Below are 22,699 nucleotides of genomic sequence, written 5' to 3'. Positions count from 1 at the left end.
CCTGTTTTCAGCTGACAGCGGGCTGAAGCTCTGCATTAGATAATAAACCTTGAGGCTTTAGAACCACTTCCTGTCTCCTGTACATTTATAAACCTCTTCAGACAGGAAGGGTGAGCAATGCAGCAATGATGGAGATATCATTATTTTGCCCCAGTGATTCTGCACATGATAAAAGTTATCTGGGTGGCTAACAAGCCACGGAATTACTTTTACAGGCAGCAGAACGGGGGGCCCACCCTCCTCCCACTGCCGCCTTTACCAAGCTCCCCTGTGTGATCGGGGAACCCAGTAAGGATGCAACCGGTTGCATCCAGCTCTAGACACACAGTGTGAGGAACGGATGTTGTTCCTCTCACTGTCAGAAACACAAAGCGAGGATTTAGTCACTTCCTGTTTCGGCTCTTTGGTCACCTGGCCGCTATTGGCCAGTGAAGCAAATGATCAGACCCCAGATCTCTTCATAAAGAGGACCTGTCATGGCCCATGTTATCACAAGGGATGTTGTTCATGCCTTGTAATAACAATAAAGATGATCAAAAAAAAAGTTAAAAAGGTGCAGTGTTAAAAAAAAAAAAAAATGTAATAAAAAAAAAAAAATTTAAGTTCCCCTATGCTCACGCAGAAACGCACAGGTAGGTCCCTTGCCTATGTACACAGCGATCGCATCACACATGTGAGGTATTGCCGGAAACATTATTGTGAGAGCAAGTAAGGAAAGCCGGGATCTTTTCAATTCAGATTGATACAACTCAAGACATCACTTCCAAAGATCAATGCTCCACAATTGTTCGCTATGTGACTGATTGTATCAATAAAAAGCTTCTTGCAGTTGTTGAATGTTAATCTTCAACAGGGCAAAACCTTTTTAAATTGTTTTTGTGTTTAAAATCATGCAACGGGAGCTGTAGTTCATGGCACAGGGCTCTAAAGGAAGGGCACGGGTGGCCGTTCCTTCACAGCGCAGGCCCTAATGACGTCATCGGCTGCATTAAAAGTAAATATCTCCTAAACGGTGCAAATTATTTACAGTACCTATAGGTAAGTGTTGGAAAAACTTCAGGCTGGACACCGGTGATTTAGGAAAACAAGTAAGTTCGCTTTATTTCATGTGCATGGAGGAGACACACGATACAAAGAATAATCATTCGGTCTGCGTGCGTGCAAATCCTGCTGAAAACCAAAGGGCTCAAGCTTTTTATAGTAATAAATATGCATAAGGCATAGGTGTGTTCTGGGTTGTAACCTAGGTGTGACCGTATAATCAATCCAATCAGCGTCCATATCTTCTTATGGTAAGTTAATAGTTAAATGGGCGTTAAGATCAAGTGACTGACACAAAAAGGGACCTTGCAGCAGTTTTTTTTCGGTTTAAACTAGTTCTGACCACAAATGTCTATTCTTTGATCAAACAGGAAGGTAGGTGTTTGGTTTTCATCAGGCTGCAATTATCATATCTTCCGCTTGAGATCATCAGACCATCTTTTCTCGTTCTCAGATGTTTCCTCGAATAAGCACATTTCATTAGTCTCATGCAAGCTTAAAGCATCACTCTAGATATATTTTAGGTTCACACAAAACTTGGTTTATTCAATTTACCTAACAGTAAGCCTTATTAAAAGTTTACCTATAGGTACAAGTTATAAGAGAGGGTTTACAACCTCTTTAATATTACAAATTGCATTGGCAATTCAATGGATGGAGTAGCAAATATGCAAGGCCAGTACAATGGTTCCTCTTTCTGGCAGTCAACTGAATCACCAGGGAAAATTCACATCTGGTGCTTTGCACATATTCTGAATTTAGTACTTGCAGATACAACAAAGATTGTAGTTGGAAAAGCATCACTCTTCAGTTTGTTGAATGACATTTCTGTGTTTATTCGTGATTCTTATCAGCGCATGAATACCTGGGACCAAGTTAGCCAGGACCCTCGCCATCAAAGAATTTCAGTAATTGGGGAAACACGCTGGTGGTCAAAAGATTCTGATTTAGGAAAAGTGTTTGGGGAATTTTTTAATCCTGATTCTGCTTTTGTTCTTAGTCTACTGTACACTTTGAGCAGAGTTGAAGAAAGTGTGTCATCGAACGCTGAGGTGTGTGTTAGAGCAAAATCTTATGCAGAATCCTTGCTCAAATATGAAACCATACAGCTCAAATTGTTCTGAGAATATTTGAATTGACAACACCATTGTCCAAATATCTGCAAACAACTCAGAATGATATCTCAAAAGTTATTCAACTGGTACAGGGAACTTAAGAAAAACTAAAAAGAATTACAAGAAGTTTTGATTCCATACAAATGACTGCTGATAAGTTTTTTTAAGTGGGCAAATGACAAGAATTAAGAAGAAGAAAGTTACCACCTAGAAGTAGAGAGTCGAGACCACCCTGCCTCAAAAAAAGAATAAGAAAAAGAAAGTGAATGGCAGATGAGACTGATGAGGATGTAGCAGTTTGTGATGATGTTTCAGCTTATAAAATATGTGTGCACAATGTAATCTTGGATACGGTCACAGAGAACATGAATCCCCGCTTTCTCTCCTGTGGGACTCTCTATGCTGACTTAGCTTGCTTGGAGCCAAACAGCTTTTCTGATATAAAAAAATCTGGACTTCAGGAACCAGCAATGGAAGAACTCGGCAAATGATTAGTTAGATTTGATGAGAGAGCAACATCAGAAAATTTCCATTTCCAACTGGCAAATTTTGCAATGCAGTGGGCCAGGCTGAAAACATCACCCCTCGAAGAATATACAGTAGTATTGTAGAAGGTGTATCTATGGAAAACCAGGAAAGCAAATTACCAGAAACAGAACTGGTGAACAAATCTTGCATGGCAAGTAAGAATTGTGCTATTGGTGCTAAAAGATAATGCAGCGCTATAATTTGTTAACTGATGCCTATAATGTCATCGGTTTAGCCTACAAATTTTTGCTTGCACTATCTTTTACAAAAGTTGCCTGTGAAAGAAGTTTCTCCATGTTGAAGATTATTAGGATCCATCTAAGAAGCTCTGTAACTCAGGAACATTTGAGCTCTTTGATGCTGATGGCAATCGAAAAGGATATACTAATGATGAACCTTGATTCTGATGATGTCATTGACAGAGTTGCAGAAACCAGTGAACTTCTACGAAACTTGCTGAATCCACAGAGCAGTTATTTTGTTCTGTGATTTTAAATATAAAAAAAAATATGCCAAAAAATGTATTGTATTTTGCTTTTTGTTTGCATTCATTCTATCATTTAATATCATATATTTATACAATGCCAAATGATTGATAAATTACAGTGACTGAAGCAGGCTAAATATAACTAAAAGACATCAAGAAACCGTGAGTTGTCATTATTTGTAATTTGGTTTTAAAAAAAAATATTCTGCTCAGCCTAAAATGTTTTGGCTCCCTTTCTTCCCCTGAGATGACAACCCCCCCAGGAGTTTGTCCATGTCCCTCATTAGCCGCCCCGCATGGCATTAGGCGTGGCGCTCACCACACCTCCTTGGGGGTAAATAGGGGAGGTTTTTGCACCAGGAATTGCAGACTCACTCAGTCACTTAGGAGAATCATCCCACACCACTGGCTTCACATTTGTATGCCTTGGCAGACTTCCACTCACTCTGGTATATTCGTTTATTCCCTATGGATTTCACACTTTCCTACCCCTATATATCTCTCACTCTTTCTTGACTCTTTTTTGCCACACTCCACTTCCCTGGGATCCATCTGTTTCACTATACATTGTTGATCTTTTTATCTCTTGCTCCATACTCCTGCTTGTGCTCTACTATATGTATATTACACAGATACCTCCTTTACTCCATTACATTATATATATAGTAGATGACCTTATTTCATTACTTTTACATATTCTTATATACGCATATACACATATATTTGTTACAGCAAACCGCTATGGAGCACAAGGGATATCTTCCCACATTCAATATACCACACTTATCTCCCACATGTCCACCCTTGGAGGCTGTCTGGTTGTTCCACTCCTTCAACTCCTGGATCAGGCGTTTGCGGCCGCTACCTGGGGGTTGCACGGGTCTCTCATCCCGGGTCAGTCGATGTGAGTACTTATCCGCCTTTAGGTCCATTTTAAAAGAACATTTTCTGATCATTGCATTGTATTTTGATACTATGTTGTATTATATTTATAGACCAAATACGCATCTGCTCTTGAAGAAGTGAGTTGAACCTCATGAAATGCATTGAGCCTCAAGATGTTTATGTACCAGTATGCAATTTATACTGTTATGGATCTATATGTATACTTTTTTGTATTTTTACTGTTTAATCCTGTCTACTGTGTATTGTATGAGAAAATAAAATTCAGTATTTATGGCCTACGGTACCCACCTCATTTAAAGTCCCATGGGCATTTTTCTTTTCTTTTTAAGCCTAAAATGCCCAGGACTATTTTTTGTCCCAGTCCAGGCCTGCTCCTATAAAACTTACTGATCCACCATCAATCACACAGTCCTCCTTGTTTGTCCAGAAAGGCCTATTGGCAGTGGCCCGCCTCCCTTACATATACCCCTGTTGTCGCCAAAATCATGCTCATATGGATGCATCTATGTCTGCTGGATGCATCTACATCTTGACCTTTAAGGAATAGATTGTAGCGCTTATATAATAGAAAAGAAATGTCCTTTATGAAATCCACATGACAATAGAAATCCACATGACCGTTAAGGGTAACATCCACCAATTTTACCAAGACGGACCAGATGTCACAGAACCACCACCAATAGAGGTATATTAAATACCCTTACCAGATCACCAGGTCTTATGGGCAGTATGTATCAGTGAATATCAATAGGCACCGGTCATCATCTCATCAGGTATCCATCATAGGTCATCCTCAAATTATTGCTAATCCTCTGTGAGCATAATTCTCAAAAGACACAAAGGAAGCCATTCATAGTGCAGTAAATAATGTAAAAACGTTTAATGTAATAAAATACAGATATTGCACTCACATATATGCAGAGTGGCAGCAGCGTTTGTATAACAGCATAGAGGTAGATGTAGATGAAGTTGTTTCAATCCAAAAAGATGGCTGCCGTCGTCCTTGACCATGCATGCGTCCGCCTCTACCAATGAGGGACCACCCAACGCACGTTTCGTCACATGGAATGACGTCGTCAGGGGCGTGGCCTCATGGTAGGAGGACACACTTCTTATACGAGAGGGACGAGGCGGATTGGTAAGCCGAGAACCGGAAATCGGAGCTATGCGCTCCAATGACCGGAAACATCAGGAAGAAGCAATAATCAGCGGCATTATAAACTTTAAATCCAATTGGTATTATAATACCTAAATTGGACCAAAGACCAACTTTCAAAAGTATTAATAAGGATAAATGCCATGACTAAAAAGGTTATTTAAAACCCACTATAGGCAGGCATGCGAGGTCTGGAGACAGCGCCATCTTGTGGCCAAACAACACAGCCACAGCCACAGTATACATCTTGCATAAGCCACCCTGCACCCATACAATAATATAAAAAACATTAATAAACAGAAAAAGAAAAGCGTGCCCTTAAAAAAGTACTTGTAATATATTAAAGGTAATTATCAATCACCATGGTGCATTTTCTTCAATTAAAAATGAGACCTGTACAGAGTATTAATAATTATATTAACTATAGTGGAGAAGGAATGAAATTATTAAAAAAAATAAATAAAATTTCCTTCCAGCACATAATCCCCCGCTTGGAGTGCTGAGTGGGTACATCATGCATTATTAATAAACAAATTCAGATCCCACTCTATATTAAGCCCGTAAGGGGCGTAGGATTTAATTCGATAAATCCAGGAGGTTTCCAACCTGGAAACCCCCCGGGTAAGATTACTTCCCCGCCAGTTGCCTACATACCTGTCAATCCCCAAGATTAGGGTACCCACTGGATTCCTGTTATGGCATGTGTCATAATGGCGGTAGACACTATGCTTGGGGAAGCCATTAACTATATTAGTAATGTGTTCCTTTAAGCGGACCCTAAGCATCCTGGTGGTACGTCCAACGTATTCCAACCCACATGGGCATCTAATAAGGTACACCACGTGTCCGGAAGTGCAGGTAATGAAGGGTTTGATTTTATGGGCTTCTTTGGTGACTCCTGCCTCAAAACTATCACATTTTTTCCTACCTCCTGTGTTGATTCTACAAACCACACAGTATTTACAAGGAAAAAATCCCCCTATATCTTGGAAAAAGGAAACCCTTTTCGGGGGATTGATGATATTAGGAGCCACTTGCAATTTTAGGGGCGGAAGATTTTTTTGATAGAATAGTGTTGTGTGGAATATGAGGAAAAGAAACCATGCTGAAAGTTATCTTCTCTTTGTCTGGATTTGGGTTGTAATAAGTCCTCCCTGTTTTTGTGGTCTGCACGTATAATAGCAGAATCTACGTCTTTTTCTTCATAGCCTTTATCCAAGAATTTTTTTCTTTAGGGAGACAGCCCTTTCAGGAAATCATCCCTTTTGGTGCAATTGCGCCTAAGTCTAAAGAACTGACCGACAGGAACGGATCTCAGCCAAGATGGGTGATGACAGCTGGTCATATCTATAAATCCGTTCCTGTCGGTCTCCTTAAAGTACGTGGAGGTGACGACTTGATCGTCTACTATTTTGATATTCAGATCCAAAAAATGGATCTCCTTTCTACTCCACTCAAAGGTCAACACTATGCCCCTATCATTCATGTTCAATCTGGCCATAAATCGTTCCAGGAAAGCAGAATCACCATCCCATAGAAACAGGATGTCATCTATGTACCTCCGCCAGAGCACAAGCTCTGGCCGAGGGACAGTACCAACAACATCCTCCTCCCACCTGGCCATGAACAGATTGGCCATACTAGGCGCATATTTTGCACCCATGGCCACTCCTTTGACGGAAATAAGTATTGTCAAACCAAAAATAGTTGTGACTCATCGCAAAGTCGAGGAGTGACATCAGAAATTCCCTCTGAAACCCCAAGGGCACGTCCTGTCTTAAATAATAACCCACTGCCTCCATACCTTGATTGTGTGAAATTATAGTATATAACGAGTAAACATCAGCGGTAGCCAAGATATAGGTGTCTTTCCAGCTGATGTTCCTCAATTCATTCACAACCTGCATGGAATCACGCAGGAAAGAGGGGGTTTTGACCACCAAAGGTTGAAGGAATTTATCAATGTATTTACCCACCCGGGAGGTAACGGAATCAATTCCGTTCACAATAGGCCTCCCGGGTGGGTTAACCGGATCCTTACGTACCTTTGACAGGTAATAAATTACAGGAATGTTTTGAGAGATTGTTTTAGAGACTGTGACACATGGAAAAACAAAGCAGGTGAGTCTTCTGTCACACAGGCAGGGAGAGATCAGGAGTTTCTGCAAAGCTGAAACTTCGATCCCTATGTGCCTGTCATTCACAGTCAGTAAGCACAGTTAGGCATACATTAACCCCTTTGATCACCCCCAGTGTTAACCCCTTCCCTGCCAGTGTCATTTTTACAGTAACAGTGCATAATATTTAGCACTGATTACTGTATTAATGTCACTGATCCCCAAAAAGTGTAAAAAATGTCAGTTATGAGCCCAATCTGTCCGCCACAATGTCGCAGTCCCGCTAAAAAATGATGATCGCCGCCATTACTAATAAAAACAAAAAATAAATAAAAATTCCAAAAATCTACGCTATAACTTTTGCGCAAACCAATTAAAATATGCTTTTTGGGATTTTTTTTTACCAAAAATATGTAGCAGAATACAAATTGGCCTAAAACTGATAAAAAAATTAGATTTTTAATTTTTTTTTTATTGGGAATGTTTTATAGCAGAAATTCAAAATTGTCGCTCTTTTTTTGTTTATAGCGCAAAATCTAAAAACCGCAGAGGTGATCAAATACCACCAAAAGAAAGCTCTATTTGTGGGAAAAAAGCACATCAATTGTATTTGGGTACAGCCTCGCACAACCGTGCATTTTTTCGTTAAAGTAACACAGTGCCGAATCGCAAAAAATGCCCTGGTCATTAAGGGGTTAAAACCTTCCAGAGCTGAAGTGGTTAAGAAATAATGGCACTACAAGCACGATGTGCGTTTTCGCATGTTTTTGGGAGCACATGCAAAAACCTGCATTTCTGTGCACGTTCCTGGAACACGCAGGTGTGAGTGTGGCCTTAAAGCGTAACTCCACTTTTGTTGAGAAAAAAACATTCTCCTCTGGGTGATCTCTGTACATTGCAAGGATTATAAAAACCTTTGTTGCAGATTCCTACCTTTTGTTATTCTGAAGAAATCCCTGTTTGTTGCTCTGTGCTGAGTGGGTCAAATGGGAGTGGTTTCATAATTATCTGTCAGCTGTGGCAGCTGCAGGGCTCTAGTGAGGGAAGCTGCTGGGCCTGCATCCCTTTAGACGTGTTCCTATTGGGAGTATTTCACTAAAAATGACATTTCTGTTGCAGGGGGATGCCAGAAATCTGACTTGCATCTTATGCAGACTTCTGAGAATTTCGGTGAGCCAATCACACAAGCAGGAAATTATGTTTCTGTGTACAGAACAGCTCCAGGTAGCCATATTGCATTGCATTTTCAGAAAATTACAACAGCTGCAGATTTAAAAGGATAGGTAATTTTTAATAACATTAATTTACAATATGATTTGTGTCGCAATTGTATACGCTATTTTTTTATTTGCTCCCCCCCCCCACCCCCACAAAAGTTACCCTTTAAAGTCTTCAAGTAGCGTCAAAATGCTTTGCATTATGCGTTGCATAATGCTTCAATTAGAAAGCAAGAGTCTAAGGGCAAACCACTTCTGTAGTACCCTATAGAGAACCAAAAATATAAGACACATCATTGCAGCTCTGCATTGAACAATACATCACTAAACTGGAAGTGGGAATGGCAGTACATGGAGCCAGTAAGTTGAATGCTAGTGTTTATTTGCTAACAATGAACATGCTGATAGGAGATAATGAGAAAGAAATGAGCTCATCAGTGTGCTGCTTCTCTTTTCACTGTACAGTCACAAGCAGTGGACAAAACCTGTAACAGAGTATCTTGCCTTGAAAGACAGGCTGTGTAAATCTCAGGACTGGATGAACGGATATACAAATATTTTGGCAAAGAAAGGCTTCCTTACATGTATTTAATCTGTGTATTCAGCTTGGATTTCATTTTAAATCTTTATTTGTGAAACAAAAGCTTTATCCAAACAGTACATAAATAGAAAATAAAAAAGAGATATCAAGCATCAAATGAAAGCCTTTGTTACACCAACATTTTATATTCCTGATATGCGCCTGGTGTACCATGTACTTGTATGAGAAAGTATCTTGTTCTCTTTGTATTGCTTCCTTTGTGTGAAATCCCTGGTGTTCCTGTCAGTCCCCCTGCTTTCCTATTAAAAACTGACCACACTAAGCAGGAGAACACAGCGTGGTCAGTTCTCTAGCTATGCTGGGAAATCAGCCTATTCTCCTCCAATGATCAGACTTGTCCTGACACACCTCTCCTGCACAGTTTGTCACTGGGAAGCTCAGTGTACTGCTGCTTCTCCTCCCCCAGCTGATATGCAGCTGAGTACAGAGGGAATGTGATCAGGAAAAAGGGTATTTAATTTTTTTTATATCTAAACAAAAATGTTTTGCCTTTTATTTCTATTTTAATCACTTCCCGACCGCTGCGGCTGGGCGGCCCTCCTGTGCGAACCGACGTAGGTATATGTCGGTCGCACACCTGCAGCTAGGGGGCGCGCTCCTGCCCCCACTCGGCAGCGCGGGGCAGGCGGCTCTGATTGCCGCCTGACACCCACAATCGCTCCCCGCTGAGAGAAGGACGGGCAGCTGTTGTAAACACAGCTGACCGTTCTTCTCTCTGCAATGATCACAAAGTGCCTGTGATCCTTCTATATAGAAAACAGGTCTCTATGATCATTTCACAAGCCACGCCCCCCCAGTTAGAAACACGCCCCTAGATACACATTTAACTCCTTGATCACCACAGTGTTAACCCCTTCCCTGCCAGTGTCATTATTACTGTAACAGTGCATATTTTTAGCACTGAATGTCACTATCCCTACAAAAGTGTCAAACATGTCAGTCTGTCTGCCGCAAAGTCGCAGTCCTGCAAAAAATCGCCGCCATTACTAGTAAAAAATAAAAAAAAACAATAAAAATTACATAAATCTTTCCCATAGTTAGTAGACGCGATAACTTTTGCGCAAACCAATCAAAATGCATTTTTTTTACCAAAAATAAGTAGCAGAAAACAAATTGGCCTAAAATGTTAAAAAATGTTGATTTTTTTTAAAAGAAATTCTGGGAATGTTATATAGCAGAATGTGAACATTTTTTTTTTTTTTTCAGAATTGTCGCTCTTTTTTTGTTTATAGCAGAAAAAATAAAAATCGCACAGGTGATCAAATACCACCAAAAGAAATCTCTATTTGTGGTAAAAAAAAGTACATCAATTTAATTTGGGTACAGCGTCGCACAACCGCGCATTTGTCCGTTAAATTAACGCAGTACCGAATCGCAAAATATGGCCTGGTCATTAAGGGGGAAAATCTTCCGGTCCAGAAGTGGTTAAACTGAATAGGTTGTTTTACAAGGTGATCGTTTATAATCACTTTATTATCTTATAAACGTAAAGCTGACCCCAAACCTGGTTATATGTTCTGTTTAAACTAGGAATCCCCTTCAAGTACAATGCACAGAAAGAATATCCAATATTGCACTGTGTTGGGTGGCAAAACTGCAAAGCACATTATCGATAATATACAAACAAGGTTGACAGAATAATTTAGAAGCTTTTAGCAAAACATTCTGCCAGCCTTGCTCCGCTGTAGAACTAGCAATGAAATATAACACCCATGAAATAGCTTTCAGGATACGAGAAAATAAAAAATTGAGATATAAAGTGGCAGGATATCACTTAATAACAGTTTTACCCAGAAATCATTTCCAAAAGGATGGTTTTGCAGGTTAAAAGCTTTTTCCTCTGACCCATCTCAATCTAAAACTCGGCAATTTAATCTAAAAAAAGAAAGAAAAAAAAAATCAGTGGAAGAATGTCTCTGGATGGACTGTTGCTTGAACCACAAGAAAAAATTAAAGGCCACAGGTTATTTTCGTATGGCGAGCAATAACAAATAGCAGAAAAAACCCAAGATATGTGTGTGTGTGTGTCTATGTACAGTACTGTATACTGTATGTAGTATACAGTGCCTTGAAAAAGTATTCATATCCCATGAAGTTTCCACATTTTGTCACGCTACAACCAAAAAAGTAAATGTATTTTAGTTGGATTTTTTGTGATAGACAAACACAAAGTGGCACATAATTGTTAAGTGAAAGGAAGATCCATTTATGGATGGAGAGCATCTGTGAACAGCAATTTTCAAGTCTTACCACAGATTCTCAATTGGATTTATGTCTGGGCTTTAACTGGGCCATTCTAACACATAAATATGCTTTGATCTAAACTATTCCATTGTAGCTCTGGCTGTATGTTACGATAGTAACATAGTAATTAAAGAGGAAGTAAACCCTCCTCTGCAAGTTGTACCTATAGGTAAGCCTATGATAAGGCTTACCTATAGGTACTGTAAATATCTCCTAAACATGCACCGTTTAGGAGATATTTACCTTAAATGCAGCCAGTGACGTCACTGGCGCATGCGTTCTGAAGGAACGGCCGCTGGTGCCGTTCCTTCAGAGCCCCACGCCGTGACAGTCGGCTCGCGCGCACGTGCGCGGGAGTGACGTCACCGCGGCTCCGGCCAATCAGATGGCCGGATGCCGCGATCCGAGAAGACGGGCGACTGAACATGACGCCTGTCATACAGCTAAGCGGGCGGCATGGCGGGGGCTCGTTCTAAGGTAAGTATTTCATAATGAGCTAGTATGCAAAGCATACTAGCTCATTATGTGTTTCTCTTTCAGGGTGAAGAAAAAATGGGTTTACAACCTCTTTAAGGTTGAATAAAGACAATAGTCCATCCAGTTCAACTTGTGTAGGTGTGTGTGTGTCCGAGATGTTTAGGTTTGTTGTCCTGCTGGAAGGTGAACCTATGCCCCAGTCTCAAGTCTTTTGCAGACTCTAACAGGTTTTCCTCTAAGATTGCCCTGTATTTGGCTCCATCCATCTTCCCATCAACTCTGACCAACTTCCCTGTCCCTGCTGAAGAAAGGTATCCCTACAACATGATGCTGCCACCACCATGTTTCACAGTGGAGATGGTGTGGTCAGGGGATGTGCAATATTAGTTTTCCGTGACACATAGCGTTTTGCTTTTAGGCCAAATAGTTAAATTTTGGTCTCAGATGACCAGATAATCTTCTTCCACATGTTTGCTGTGTCCCCCACATGGTTTCTTGCAAACTGCAAATGGGACTTCTTATGGCTTTCTTTCAACAATGGCTTTCTTCTTGCCACTCTTCCATAGCAGCCAGATTTGTGGAGTGCACGACTAATAGTTTTCCTGTGGATAGATTCTCCCACCTGAGCTGTGGATCTCTGCAGCTCCTCCAGAGTTACCATTGGCCTCTTGGCTGCTTCTCTGAATAATGCTCTCCTTGCCCGGCCTGTCAGTTTAGGTGGACGGCCATGTCTTGGTAGGTTTGCAGTTGTACCATACTCTTTCCATTTTCGGAAGATGAATTGAACAGTGCTTGAGATTTTTGTTTATAACCTTACCCTGCTTTAAACTTCTACACAACTTTATCCCTGACCTGTCTGGTGTGTTCCTTGGCCTTCCTGAAGCTGTTTGTTCACCAAGGTTCTCTAACAAACCTCTGAGGGCTTTATAGAACGGCTGTATTTATACTGAGATAAAAATTACAGACAGGTGGACTCGAATTACTAATTAGTTGACTTCTGAAGGCAATTGGTTCCACTGGATTTTAGTTAGGGGAATCAGAGTGAGTGTCGGTTCACTTTGGTGCGATGCGGGAACCCTGCAAATTCACTGCGGATTCTTACATCACACCCGACTTGCAGGCAGTTCACAATGCCATATGCAAACTGCTGAAAGTGTCAATACAAAGTTAATGACATCCCCAGATTAGTTTACATATCGCAGTGCGAACTGTCAATTTGGACAGGAATCGAATTGCATAGATGTGAACGCCCATGCGATCCGATTCTGGTCAGACCAAAAAAAGGGTCCTGCATGAATTTGGCCTTAATGCAGGGCAAATTCAGCAATACAATTTGTATGGCTGAATTCGCATTGCACAGATATCGCATGTGGTTTGCAGAGCAGTGCGGTGCGAATTACGATTGTCTGACATCGCTATAGTGTGAACCGTCACTAAGGCCCCTTTCACACTTATGCGACCTAAAAGTTGCATGATTTTACTGAGATTTTGCAGCAATTTTGACTGGACTTGAAGCAATGCCTATGTCTATGGACTTCAAAATGCATTAAAATCGTCCCAAAAAAAGTGCAGGGACTACTTTGAAGTCATTGCGACTTGAAGTCACACAGATGTGAACAGTACTCATTGGAAATCATGGAGTACGACGTGTCATGCTACTTTGCAGCCCCAAGTCGCAGGAAAAGTCGCACAAGTGTGAAAGGGGCCTTAAGGGGGCTGAATACAAATGCATGCCACACTTTTCAGATACTTATTTGTAAACAAATTTGAAAACCGTTTCTCATTTTCCTTCTACTTCACAATTATGTACCATTTTGTGTTGGTCTATCACATAAAATCCCAGTAAAATACATTTACATTTTTGGTTGTAACATGACAAAATTTGGAAAATTTCAAGGGGTATGAATACTCTTCCAAGGCACTGTGTATATACACTATATTACCAAAAGTATTGGGACACCTGCCTTTACACGTACATGAATTTTAATAATTTTCTTAGTCCGTAGGGTTCAATATTGAGTTGGCTTACCCTTTGCAGCTATAACAGCTTCAACTCTTCTGGGAAGGCTGTCCACTGATTTAGGAGTGTCTATGGGAATGTTTCACCATTCATTTAGGAGCACATTTGGGAGGTCAGGCACTGATGTTGGGCGAGAGTGCCTGGCTCACAGTCTGCGCTTTAATTCATCCCAAAGCTGTTCTATCAGGTTAAAGTCAAGACTCTGTGCAGGCCTGTTAAGTTCTTCCACCCCAAACTTGCTCATCCATGTCATTATGGACCCTGCTTTGTGCACTGGTGTGCAGTCATGCTAGAACAGGAAGGGCCAACCCCAAACTGTTCCCACAAAGTTGGGAGCAAATTGTCCAAAATGTCTTGGTATGCTGAAGCCTTTGGTGTTCCATTAACTGGAAGTAAGGGGCCAAGCCCAACCCCTGCAAAACAACTTCACACCATAAACCTCTCTCCACCAAATGATTTAGGCCAGTGCACAAAGCAAGGTCCATAAAGACATGGATGAGCGTGTTTGGGGTGGAGTGGCTTGCTCAGAGTCCTGATCTCAACCCAATAGAAAACCCTTGGGATGAGTTAGAGCGGAGACTGCGAGTCAGGCCTTTCGTGGCTGAAAAAGGTTGGCCAATTTAATATTGAACCCTACAGTCTAAGACTGGGATGCCATTAAATTTCATGTGCGTGTAAAGGCAGGCGTCCCAATACGTTCCAAATTTTGGTAATATGGTGTGTATATAAATAAATAAATAAATATATACAGTATCTCTCAAAAGTGAGTACACCCCTCACATTTTTGCAAATATTTTATTATATCTTTTCATGTGACACTGAAGAAATTACTCTTTGCTACAATGTAAAGTAGTGAGTATACATTTTGTATAACAGTGTAAATTTGCTGTTCACTTACAATAACTCAACACACAGCCATTAATGTCTAAACTGCTGGCAAGAAAAGTGAGTACACCCCTAAGCGAAAATGTCCAAATTGGGCTCAGTTAGCCATTTTCCCTCCCCGGTGTCATGTGACTTGTTAGTGTTACAAGGTCTCAGGTGTGAATGGGGAGCAGGTGTGGTAAATATGGTGTTATCGCTCTCACTCTCTCATACATTGTAAGTTCAACATGGCACGAGAACTCTCTGGGGATCTGAAAAAATAATTGTTGCTCTACATAAAGATGTAATAATAAATAAAAAATTCAGCGCAACTGTATCAAATAATAACAGAAAGCTGCTATGCACTAATGGATCAATAAACCAAAAGTCCCAATAACAAATATATAACAAAAAGTGCAGCGCTGTCAAATATGGATTATGAAGATGATATCGAGGAGAGCAGTCCACAGGTGCAAATTATGGTGAAGCATGCACAAGATATAAATCCAGTGCTCTTCAATGTACTGGTAATCCTCCACCCAGTCTCATTAACCTCTCACCTCACACTTAGCCCCTGTGTCACCAGACGGGCTAGTAAGACATAAACTTTCTCCAAGGATATAACCAATATAGATCAGATCAGTGTTCCTCTTCATCAGAAAGTAAGGCTCACAGGTAACAGATCACAGGTCCATAAAGCGGGTCACAGGTCCATGGGAAAACAAAGGTCCGGAAATAGTGCATTACCGCAATAAATTACTTTATTGAATATAGCATAAATTCATAAAATTACCTTGTAAAGCACTATACAAGTGCATGTGATGAGCAGATCGTATTACACACATTATTGTGATATTATTGTGATATTAAACCTTAAAATTTGTTAAGCACTTTCAGCACCTAATCACTTACTTAGTATGCAGCTCCTTTATCCTTTAATCTTTGTCTACGTTCCAGTCTAAGCTGGTGTCATGACCACTGCCCCAGGTTTCCTGTTTCAGGTTAGCTCCTTTCTCTTGCAGCATTCTATTGAGTCACCTTTGCATGCAAGGACTAGAGTAGTGTCCTTACCCTCTTTGCATACATAAAAACACACAGCCCTGTAGCCTAGGATGGCAAGGCTCTCCTCCCTTCTCCTGCTCCTCCCTTCTCCAAGCTAACAGACTGGCTGGAAACTGCACTGAATATTATCAACCCTTTTATATTAAGACCGGAAGTTCAAGGAAGCAACACTGAGAGAGCAGAAGCCAGCAGCATTAAAATTTAGATTGCTGGCTTAAGAATTTTAACTAGTAATTTAATGGGGAATGTTTATTTTTTTGAGAACAAGGTGTTTAACTAAAAAACGCTAAGGGTTCATTACTACTTTAAGGCTAGAAACTATCATATAGGTGAGTTGGAAGCTCTGGTGCACGGGGAGAACTATGATTTAATTTGTATTGCTGAATCTTGGCTTCATTCTTCACATGACTGGACTATTAATATTCCTGGCTATGCTCTCTTTCGGAAAGACAGGGTAAAACGGAGGGGTGGTGGTGTCTGTCTCTATGTGAGAAATGATCACAAAGTGAGTGTGAAAGAGAACCTAGTTAATGGATAGTGTGCTGAATCTGAAGCAGTATGGGTTGAAATGTACATGGGTGTGCGTAATATAAAGGTTTGTTATAGACCTCCCAGTATTAATGAGGAGGTGGAGACTCCTGGCACAGATAGAAAGGGCTGCAAGGGCTGGGACAGTGTTAAAAATGGGGGATTTTAACTACCCAGACATTGACTGGAGTAATGGCACTGCTGGACCAGTTAAAGGGCAATAATGTATAAACCTCTTACATGACAATTTTATGGTGCAGTTTATTGAGGCCCCCACTAGAAATGATGCTCTGTTGGACCTTGTAATCTCAAACCATGCAGAGCTTATTGCCAATATTCATATAAAAGAACATCTGGGTAGCAGTGACCATAACATGATTTCTTTTAATGTTAGCTGTAAGCAAAAAATGCATACAGAAAATACAAAAACACTTAACTTTAATAGAGCTAATTTTCCAAGGATGAGGGCTGCTCTCCAGGATTTAGACTAGGAGGGAATATTGGCATCGATGAGAACAGAACAGAAATGGGAAATTTTCAAAAAGACTTTATGCAAACTCACTGAAAAGTATATTCCCATGGGTAATACATTTAAAAGGCTATAAATAAAGCCTATGTGGCTCACTGCCAAAGTTAAAAAAGCTATAAATAAAAAGAAAAGAGCTTTTAAAAAATAAAAAAACGAAGGAACACTATCATTGTTTAATTGTTACAAAGAATATAATAGAATATGCAAAAAGGAAATCAAGGACGCAAAAATTAAAAATGAACATCAGATTGCAAAAGAAAGTAATACAAACCCCAAAAAATTCTTAAAAAATATTTTAATAGTAAAAAGGTTAGGTCTGAGCATGTAGGCCCTTCACAAAATAATCAGTAGTGGGTGACTGGGGACAATGAGATGGCACATTTATTAAATACTTTCTTCAGCTTTGTATATACAAAGGAGCATGGGGGAGCTCATGACCATAACGAGGATGGTATTAAAACAGCCCCAAATGATCCACAATGGCTCAAAAGTGATATGGTCCAGAAATATTTAGACAGAATAAGGCTAGACCAGATTGCATCCACCCACGCATCCTAAAAGAGTTGAGCGCTGTAATTTCAAAGCCTTTGTTTCTAATTTTTAGGGAGTATTTAAGGACTGGAATAGTACCACTGGATTGGCGTAGGGCCAATGTGGTGCCTATACTTAAAAAGGGATCAAAGTCTTTGCCAAGTAACTATAGACCTGTTAGTTTAACTTCTATAGTCGGGAAGATACTGGAGAGTTTAATAAAAGACCACATAGAAGAGTTCTTGCTGTAAAAAAAAATATTTTAAGCAACAGACAGCATGGATTCATGAAAGACAGAAGTTGTCAAACAAACCTGATTTCTTTTTATGAGGAGGTAAGTAAAACCTTGGACAGATGGGTATCTGTGGACGTAGTATACTTGGATTTTGCAAAAGCGTTTGACACAGTTCCCCACACGGCTAATGTGTAAGATAACGTCTACTGGCTTGGAAAGATCGGTTTGTAATTGGATAGAAAATTGGCTAAAAGATAGAATTCAGAGAGTAGTGGATAATGATTCTTACTCTGAATGGTCTAAAGTTATCAGTGGTGTACCCCAAGGTTCAGTGTTGGGACCCTTACTTTTTAATATCTTTATAAATGATATAGAGTCTGGGATTAAAAGTACCATTTCAGTCTTTGCAGATGACACCAAGCTTTGCAGTGAAATAACTTCTTTACAGGATGTCTCCAACTTACAAGCTGACCTCAATGCACTGTTTTATTGGGCAACTATGTGGCAAATGAGGTTTAATGTTGATAAATGTAAAGTTATGCACTTGGGGACTAAGAACATGCATGCATCATACATACTAGGCGGAGTAGAACGGGGGAATCCAAAGCGGTGAAGGATCTGGGTGTTCTGGTAGATCATAGGCTTATTAATAGCATGCAATGCCAAGCTGCAGTTTCCAGAGCAAGCAAAGTAATTTCTTGTATTAACAGAGGCAGGGACTCCAGAGAGAGAGATATCATTTTGCCCCTTTACAAATCATTAGTAAGACCTTATCTGGAATATGCAGTTCAGTTTTGGGCACCAGTTCTTAAAAAGGATATCGGGGAACTGGAGAAAGTGCAGAGAAGAGCGATCAAACTGATAAGAGGCATGGAGGAGCTTGGCTATAAGGAAAGATTAGAGGAACTGAATTTATTCTCTCTTGAGAAGAGGAGATTAAGGGGGGATATGATCAACATGTTTAAATACATAAGGGGTCCATATAGTGAACTTGGTGTTGAGTTGTTCACTTTAAGGTCAACACAGAGGACAAGGGGGCACTCTTTACGTCTAGAGGAAAACAGATTTAGTCTCCAAATACGGAAAGGTTTCTTCACTGTAAAAGCTGTGAAAATGTGGTATAGACTCCCACCAGAGGTGGTTCTGGCTAGCAACCTAGATTGCTTTAAAAAAGGCCTGGATTCTTTCCTGGGTGTACTTAACCACTTAAGCCCCGGAAGATTTGACCCCCTTCCTGACCAGGGCCTATTTTGCGATTCGGCACTGCATGACTTTAACGGACAATTGCGCGGTCGTGCGACGCTGTACCTAAACGAATTTGACGTCCTTTTTTTCCCCACAAACAGAGCTTTCTTTTGGTGGTATTTGATCACCTGTGCGATTTTTTGATCATGCGCTATAAACAAAAAAAGAGCGTCAATTTTGCAAAAATAATATTTTTCCCATTTTTTTATATGAAATTCCCCCAAAAAAATGTAAAAATCAAAATTTTTTAACATTTTAGGCCAATTTGTTTTATGCTACCTATGCTCGGTAAAAAAAATTGCAAAAAGCATATTTTGATTGGTTTGCGCAAAAGTTATTGCGTTTACTAACTAAGGGAAAGATTTTTGTCATTTTTGTTGTTTTTTTTTTAACGATTAATGGCGGCGATCTGTGATTTTTTTTTGCGGGACTGCGACATTGCGGAGTACAGATCGGACCCTTGACTGACATTTTTGACACTTTTGGGGTTACCAGTGACATTACTGCTGTAATCAGTGCTATACATATGCACTGTTACTGTAAAAATGACGCTGGCAGTGAAGGAGTTAACTTTATTGGAGAGGGAGGGGTTAAGTGTGTCCCTAGGGGCGTGTTTCTAACTGTGATTGGCTGTGGCTACTAGTGTAAGAACAGAGATCAACGGTCCTACATAGTAGAACCTTGTGATCTCCATTCTTTCACAGGAAAGAATGACAGGCGGCTTTGTTTACATTAACCGCCTGCCTTTCTTCCGGTGTAATGGACGATCGCGAGTGCCCGGCGGGCACACGTGCGGGGGGGCCCGTGACCGCGCGGGAGCGTGCCTCCGGCGGCGTGCTTGCTTCCTAGAGCCTCACAGGCTAGTGACGTAGTTCTACATCGCTTTGCCTGTGAGGGGCTGACGCAGTAAATAGTCATGCGGCGGTCAGCAAGTGGTTAATCTAAGTGGGTACTAATATTTATAGGTAGAGTTGATCCAGGGAATATCCGATTGATTGGGATCAGGAAGGAATGTTTTCCCCCTGCTGTAGCAAATTGGATAATGCTTTGCTGGGGTTTTTTTCGCCTTCCTCTGGATTAATGTGGGTATAGGGTTGTGTATATGTGATTGTATGGTTGAGTTTTCATTATTGTTTTTTTTTGTTTTTTATTGGTTGAGCCAGATGGACTTGTGTCTTTTTTCAACCTGACTAACTATGTAACTATTAGAAGGAGCCCCCATATGTATTTCGCAGGTTTTTATGCTACCAAACACTGTTTGGAGTAAAGAACATGGGAATTCCACTCTGGGAGTTGGTGATCCTTCTACGCAATACATAGAGGCCTCCTAACCACAAAAAGGATTTTCATATTCCATATAAATCTCCTTTAAAACTTCTGTTTGCTTTGTATTCAGCTATCCTCTTCTATGTGCAGCACTTCCCCAAGCAAATACTAAACTTTGCATCACTCGTTTATAATATGAGGATGTAAATGCCTGAATCCTAACTATACAATTATTTCAGAGGATTAACATTAATTTCAATAAACAGCATTCAAGCAGATTCTTCATTCAGCAACATCTGCTTCCTCTAGGAAAGGGATAAAACTGAGCAATTAATCACAATTACCCCAGACTATTCAACAAATACAGACAGCCTGATATTTTAGCTGTGGCTTCATTGGTGATATCTAAACAGGGAGAAAGAAAATTATTTAATTTCTGTCATTTGACAAATTATGGCTATTTGCAGCTGTGTGTGGTAATCAGGTCTTGAGCAATTCATTATTAAAGTGATATTAAAGGTAATTTAAAAAAAAGCAACAGGTTACTTACCTGCTCTGTGCAATGGTTTTGCACAAAGCAGCCCGATCCGCCTCCTCTCCTGTCCCCCGCCAGTGCTCTTGATGCCTCCACTTCTCCGAATGTTCCCATAGCAAGCCTTTTGCTATGGGGGCACTCGTGTGTTCTTGCTCCTGAGCCTTGCTCTGTGTGTTCATAAGACACATAGAACAGAACTCGCACTCGCCCCCTCCTCGCTGCCTGTGATTGACAGAAGCATGGCTCCCGCTGATATTTCTCAGCCAATGGGGAGGCAGAGACCCAGGAGAGCAGCTGCTCTCATGCACATCGATGGATCGTGATCAGGCTCGGTTAAGTACTAGGGGGGATTACTGAAGGTTTTTTACCTTCATGCAAAGAATGCATAAAGGTAAAAAACCTTCAGCCTTTAGAACCCCTTTAAAAAATTGTATACTCATATCACAATTAGGTAATAATGAAGTAATTGTGACTTGAGGATATAAGGGTACAAAGTTAAGGTAGTTTAGTTTAATTAAAGCTGGCTATATACTAATACAATACATTTTCAAATGCCCTTAAATTGGGCCCACTACATTGTAAGAGTTAAATGCTTGTTGTATCTAGAGGGAGCTCAACAAGCTGTATTGATTACCTTACCCCCGCTCCAGCCAGCTCCAGCGCTCTCCTCCTTTCCCTTCAGTGCTCTGGACTGTGGGCCATCCCTCGGTGTCATCTCATACAATGCAGTACTGTTAATGTTGCATTGTACTTGGAGACAGGAGTGTGACCATAACCAGGAACAATTTAGAGAGGAGGCTTTGTTGCGTTGGACAATGCACACCACTGGAGGAAGTCTGTTGGAGTAAGGCATAACTCCAATGACTCCTTATTCCTCTACCCCTAGACTGAACAAGCAGGTAACTCTTGTAGTGCAGAGGTTGGGGTCACTGCAAGAGCATATTTTGCCTAATTCCTTAAATTGGGCTTCAACTACCTCCCGCACTATTGTCCTGGATGGACATTATATGATGTCTTTCCAGGATCGCACCTTGGGCGCACCCCAGAGGCAGTGCTGCAGCACAATCTGTCACCCACTGTGTCCACCAGACACAGCGGGTGACAGATCAGTATACTAGGCTGCTGTCAGGTACCATGTGATCACTGTGACCAGTCACTGAGGATCACATAGTAATTGCACAGAATGAATGGAATCCATTCATACCAATCATTGTGTTCTATTGTGTTGATCTCTGTGATTGGTCACAGTAATCGCATGGTAAGACAGTGCCAATCCCAGCCTATCTGTGCCATGTGATTAGCTGTGGCAAATCACAGCTAATCACAATAGTACACACTTAATAAATAAATTAAATAAATGCAGAAAAAATGGATGCTTATAACAGTGATTATCACTGTTATAATCAATCATAGTGTGTAAAAAAAATCCTGATCACTTCCCCTAGAGTAGTACAGTGTTATTATGGTAACACTGTTTTCTTCTGGTCACAGCAGTTTTTTTTACATACTACCACCAGTGTCCCTGATCACTGCCACACAATTTTTATGGTGATGCTGTACTACACTGGTGACAGTATGTAAATAAAAAATTGTAAAAAAAAAAAAATTCTTAAAGTATACATCCAGGAAAAACCTTACTAACACTAAACCTGCTCTGTATCACATTCTATACCTAATTTATCTAACCCTGTAATACAAAAATGGCTGTACTTACCTTTTCTGCACCCGATCTGGTCAGGTCTCTAGCAATGGAAGCTGTGTGCAGGAGAGGACTGACGACGGCTGTGAAATAAATAGGAAGTGACGTCATCCATAGACTTACTATGGGGCTTCCGTTGTTGAGAGCCTCTCCGGCACCCACCTCCACGCTGAAGCCGCTGCTGACAGCTCAGCGGGGGACGGGACCGGATCGGCTGCAGAATAGGTAAGTACAGTGATTTTTGCTTTACGGAGTTAGATAGATTAGGTTTAGAATGTGGCACAGAGCAGGTTTAG

The 22,699-nt window shown here is 40.7% G+C and overlaps 1 protein-coding gene across 1 annotated transcript in view; it reads left to right on the top strand.

Annotated features, from left to right (window-relative positions):
- Positions 1–2,422: 2,422 nt before the first annotated feature.
- Positions 2,423–22,699, top strand: part of LOC309568881 (proproteinase E-like) — a gene marked incomplete at its 5' end in the record, with an annotated part of 35,199 nt that continues 14,922 nt past the window's right edge. Inside the window, 2 exons of the mRNA XM_082274664.1 lie at positions 2,423–2,639; positions 2,717–2,839. Of these exons, the coding sequence (XP_082130790.1) occupies positions 2,423–2,639; positions 2,717–2,839 (340 nt within the window). The remainder of the gene's footprint in view (positions 2,640–2,716; positions 2,840–22,699) is intronic.

Source organism: Pelophylax lessonae, assembly GCF_965119305.1.
Source record: "Pelophylax lessonae genome assembly, chromosome: 12".
Lineage (NCBI taxonomy): Eukaryota > Metazoa > Chordata > Amphibia > Anura > Ranidae > Pelophylax > Pelophylax lessonae.
Note: the sequence above shows the minus strand (reverse complement) of the source record. Positions and strands in the feature narration are given on the sequence as shown.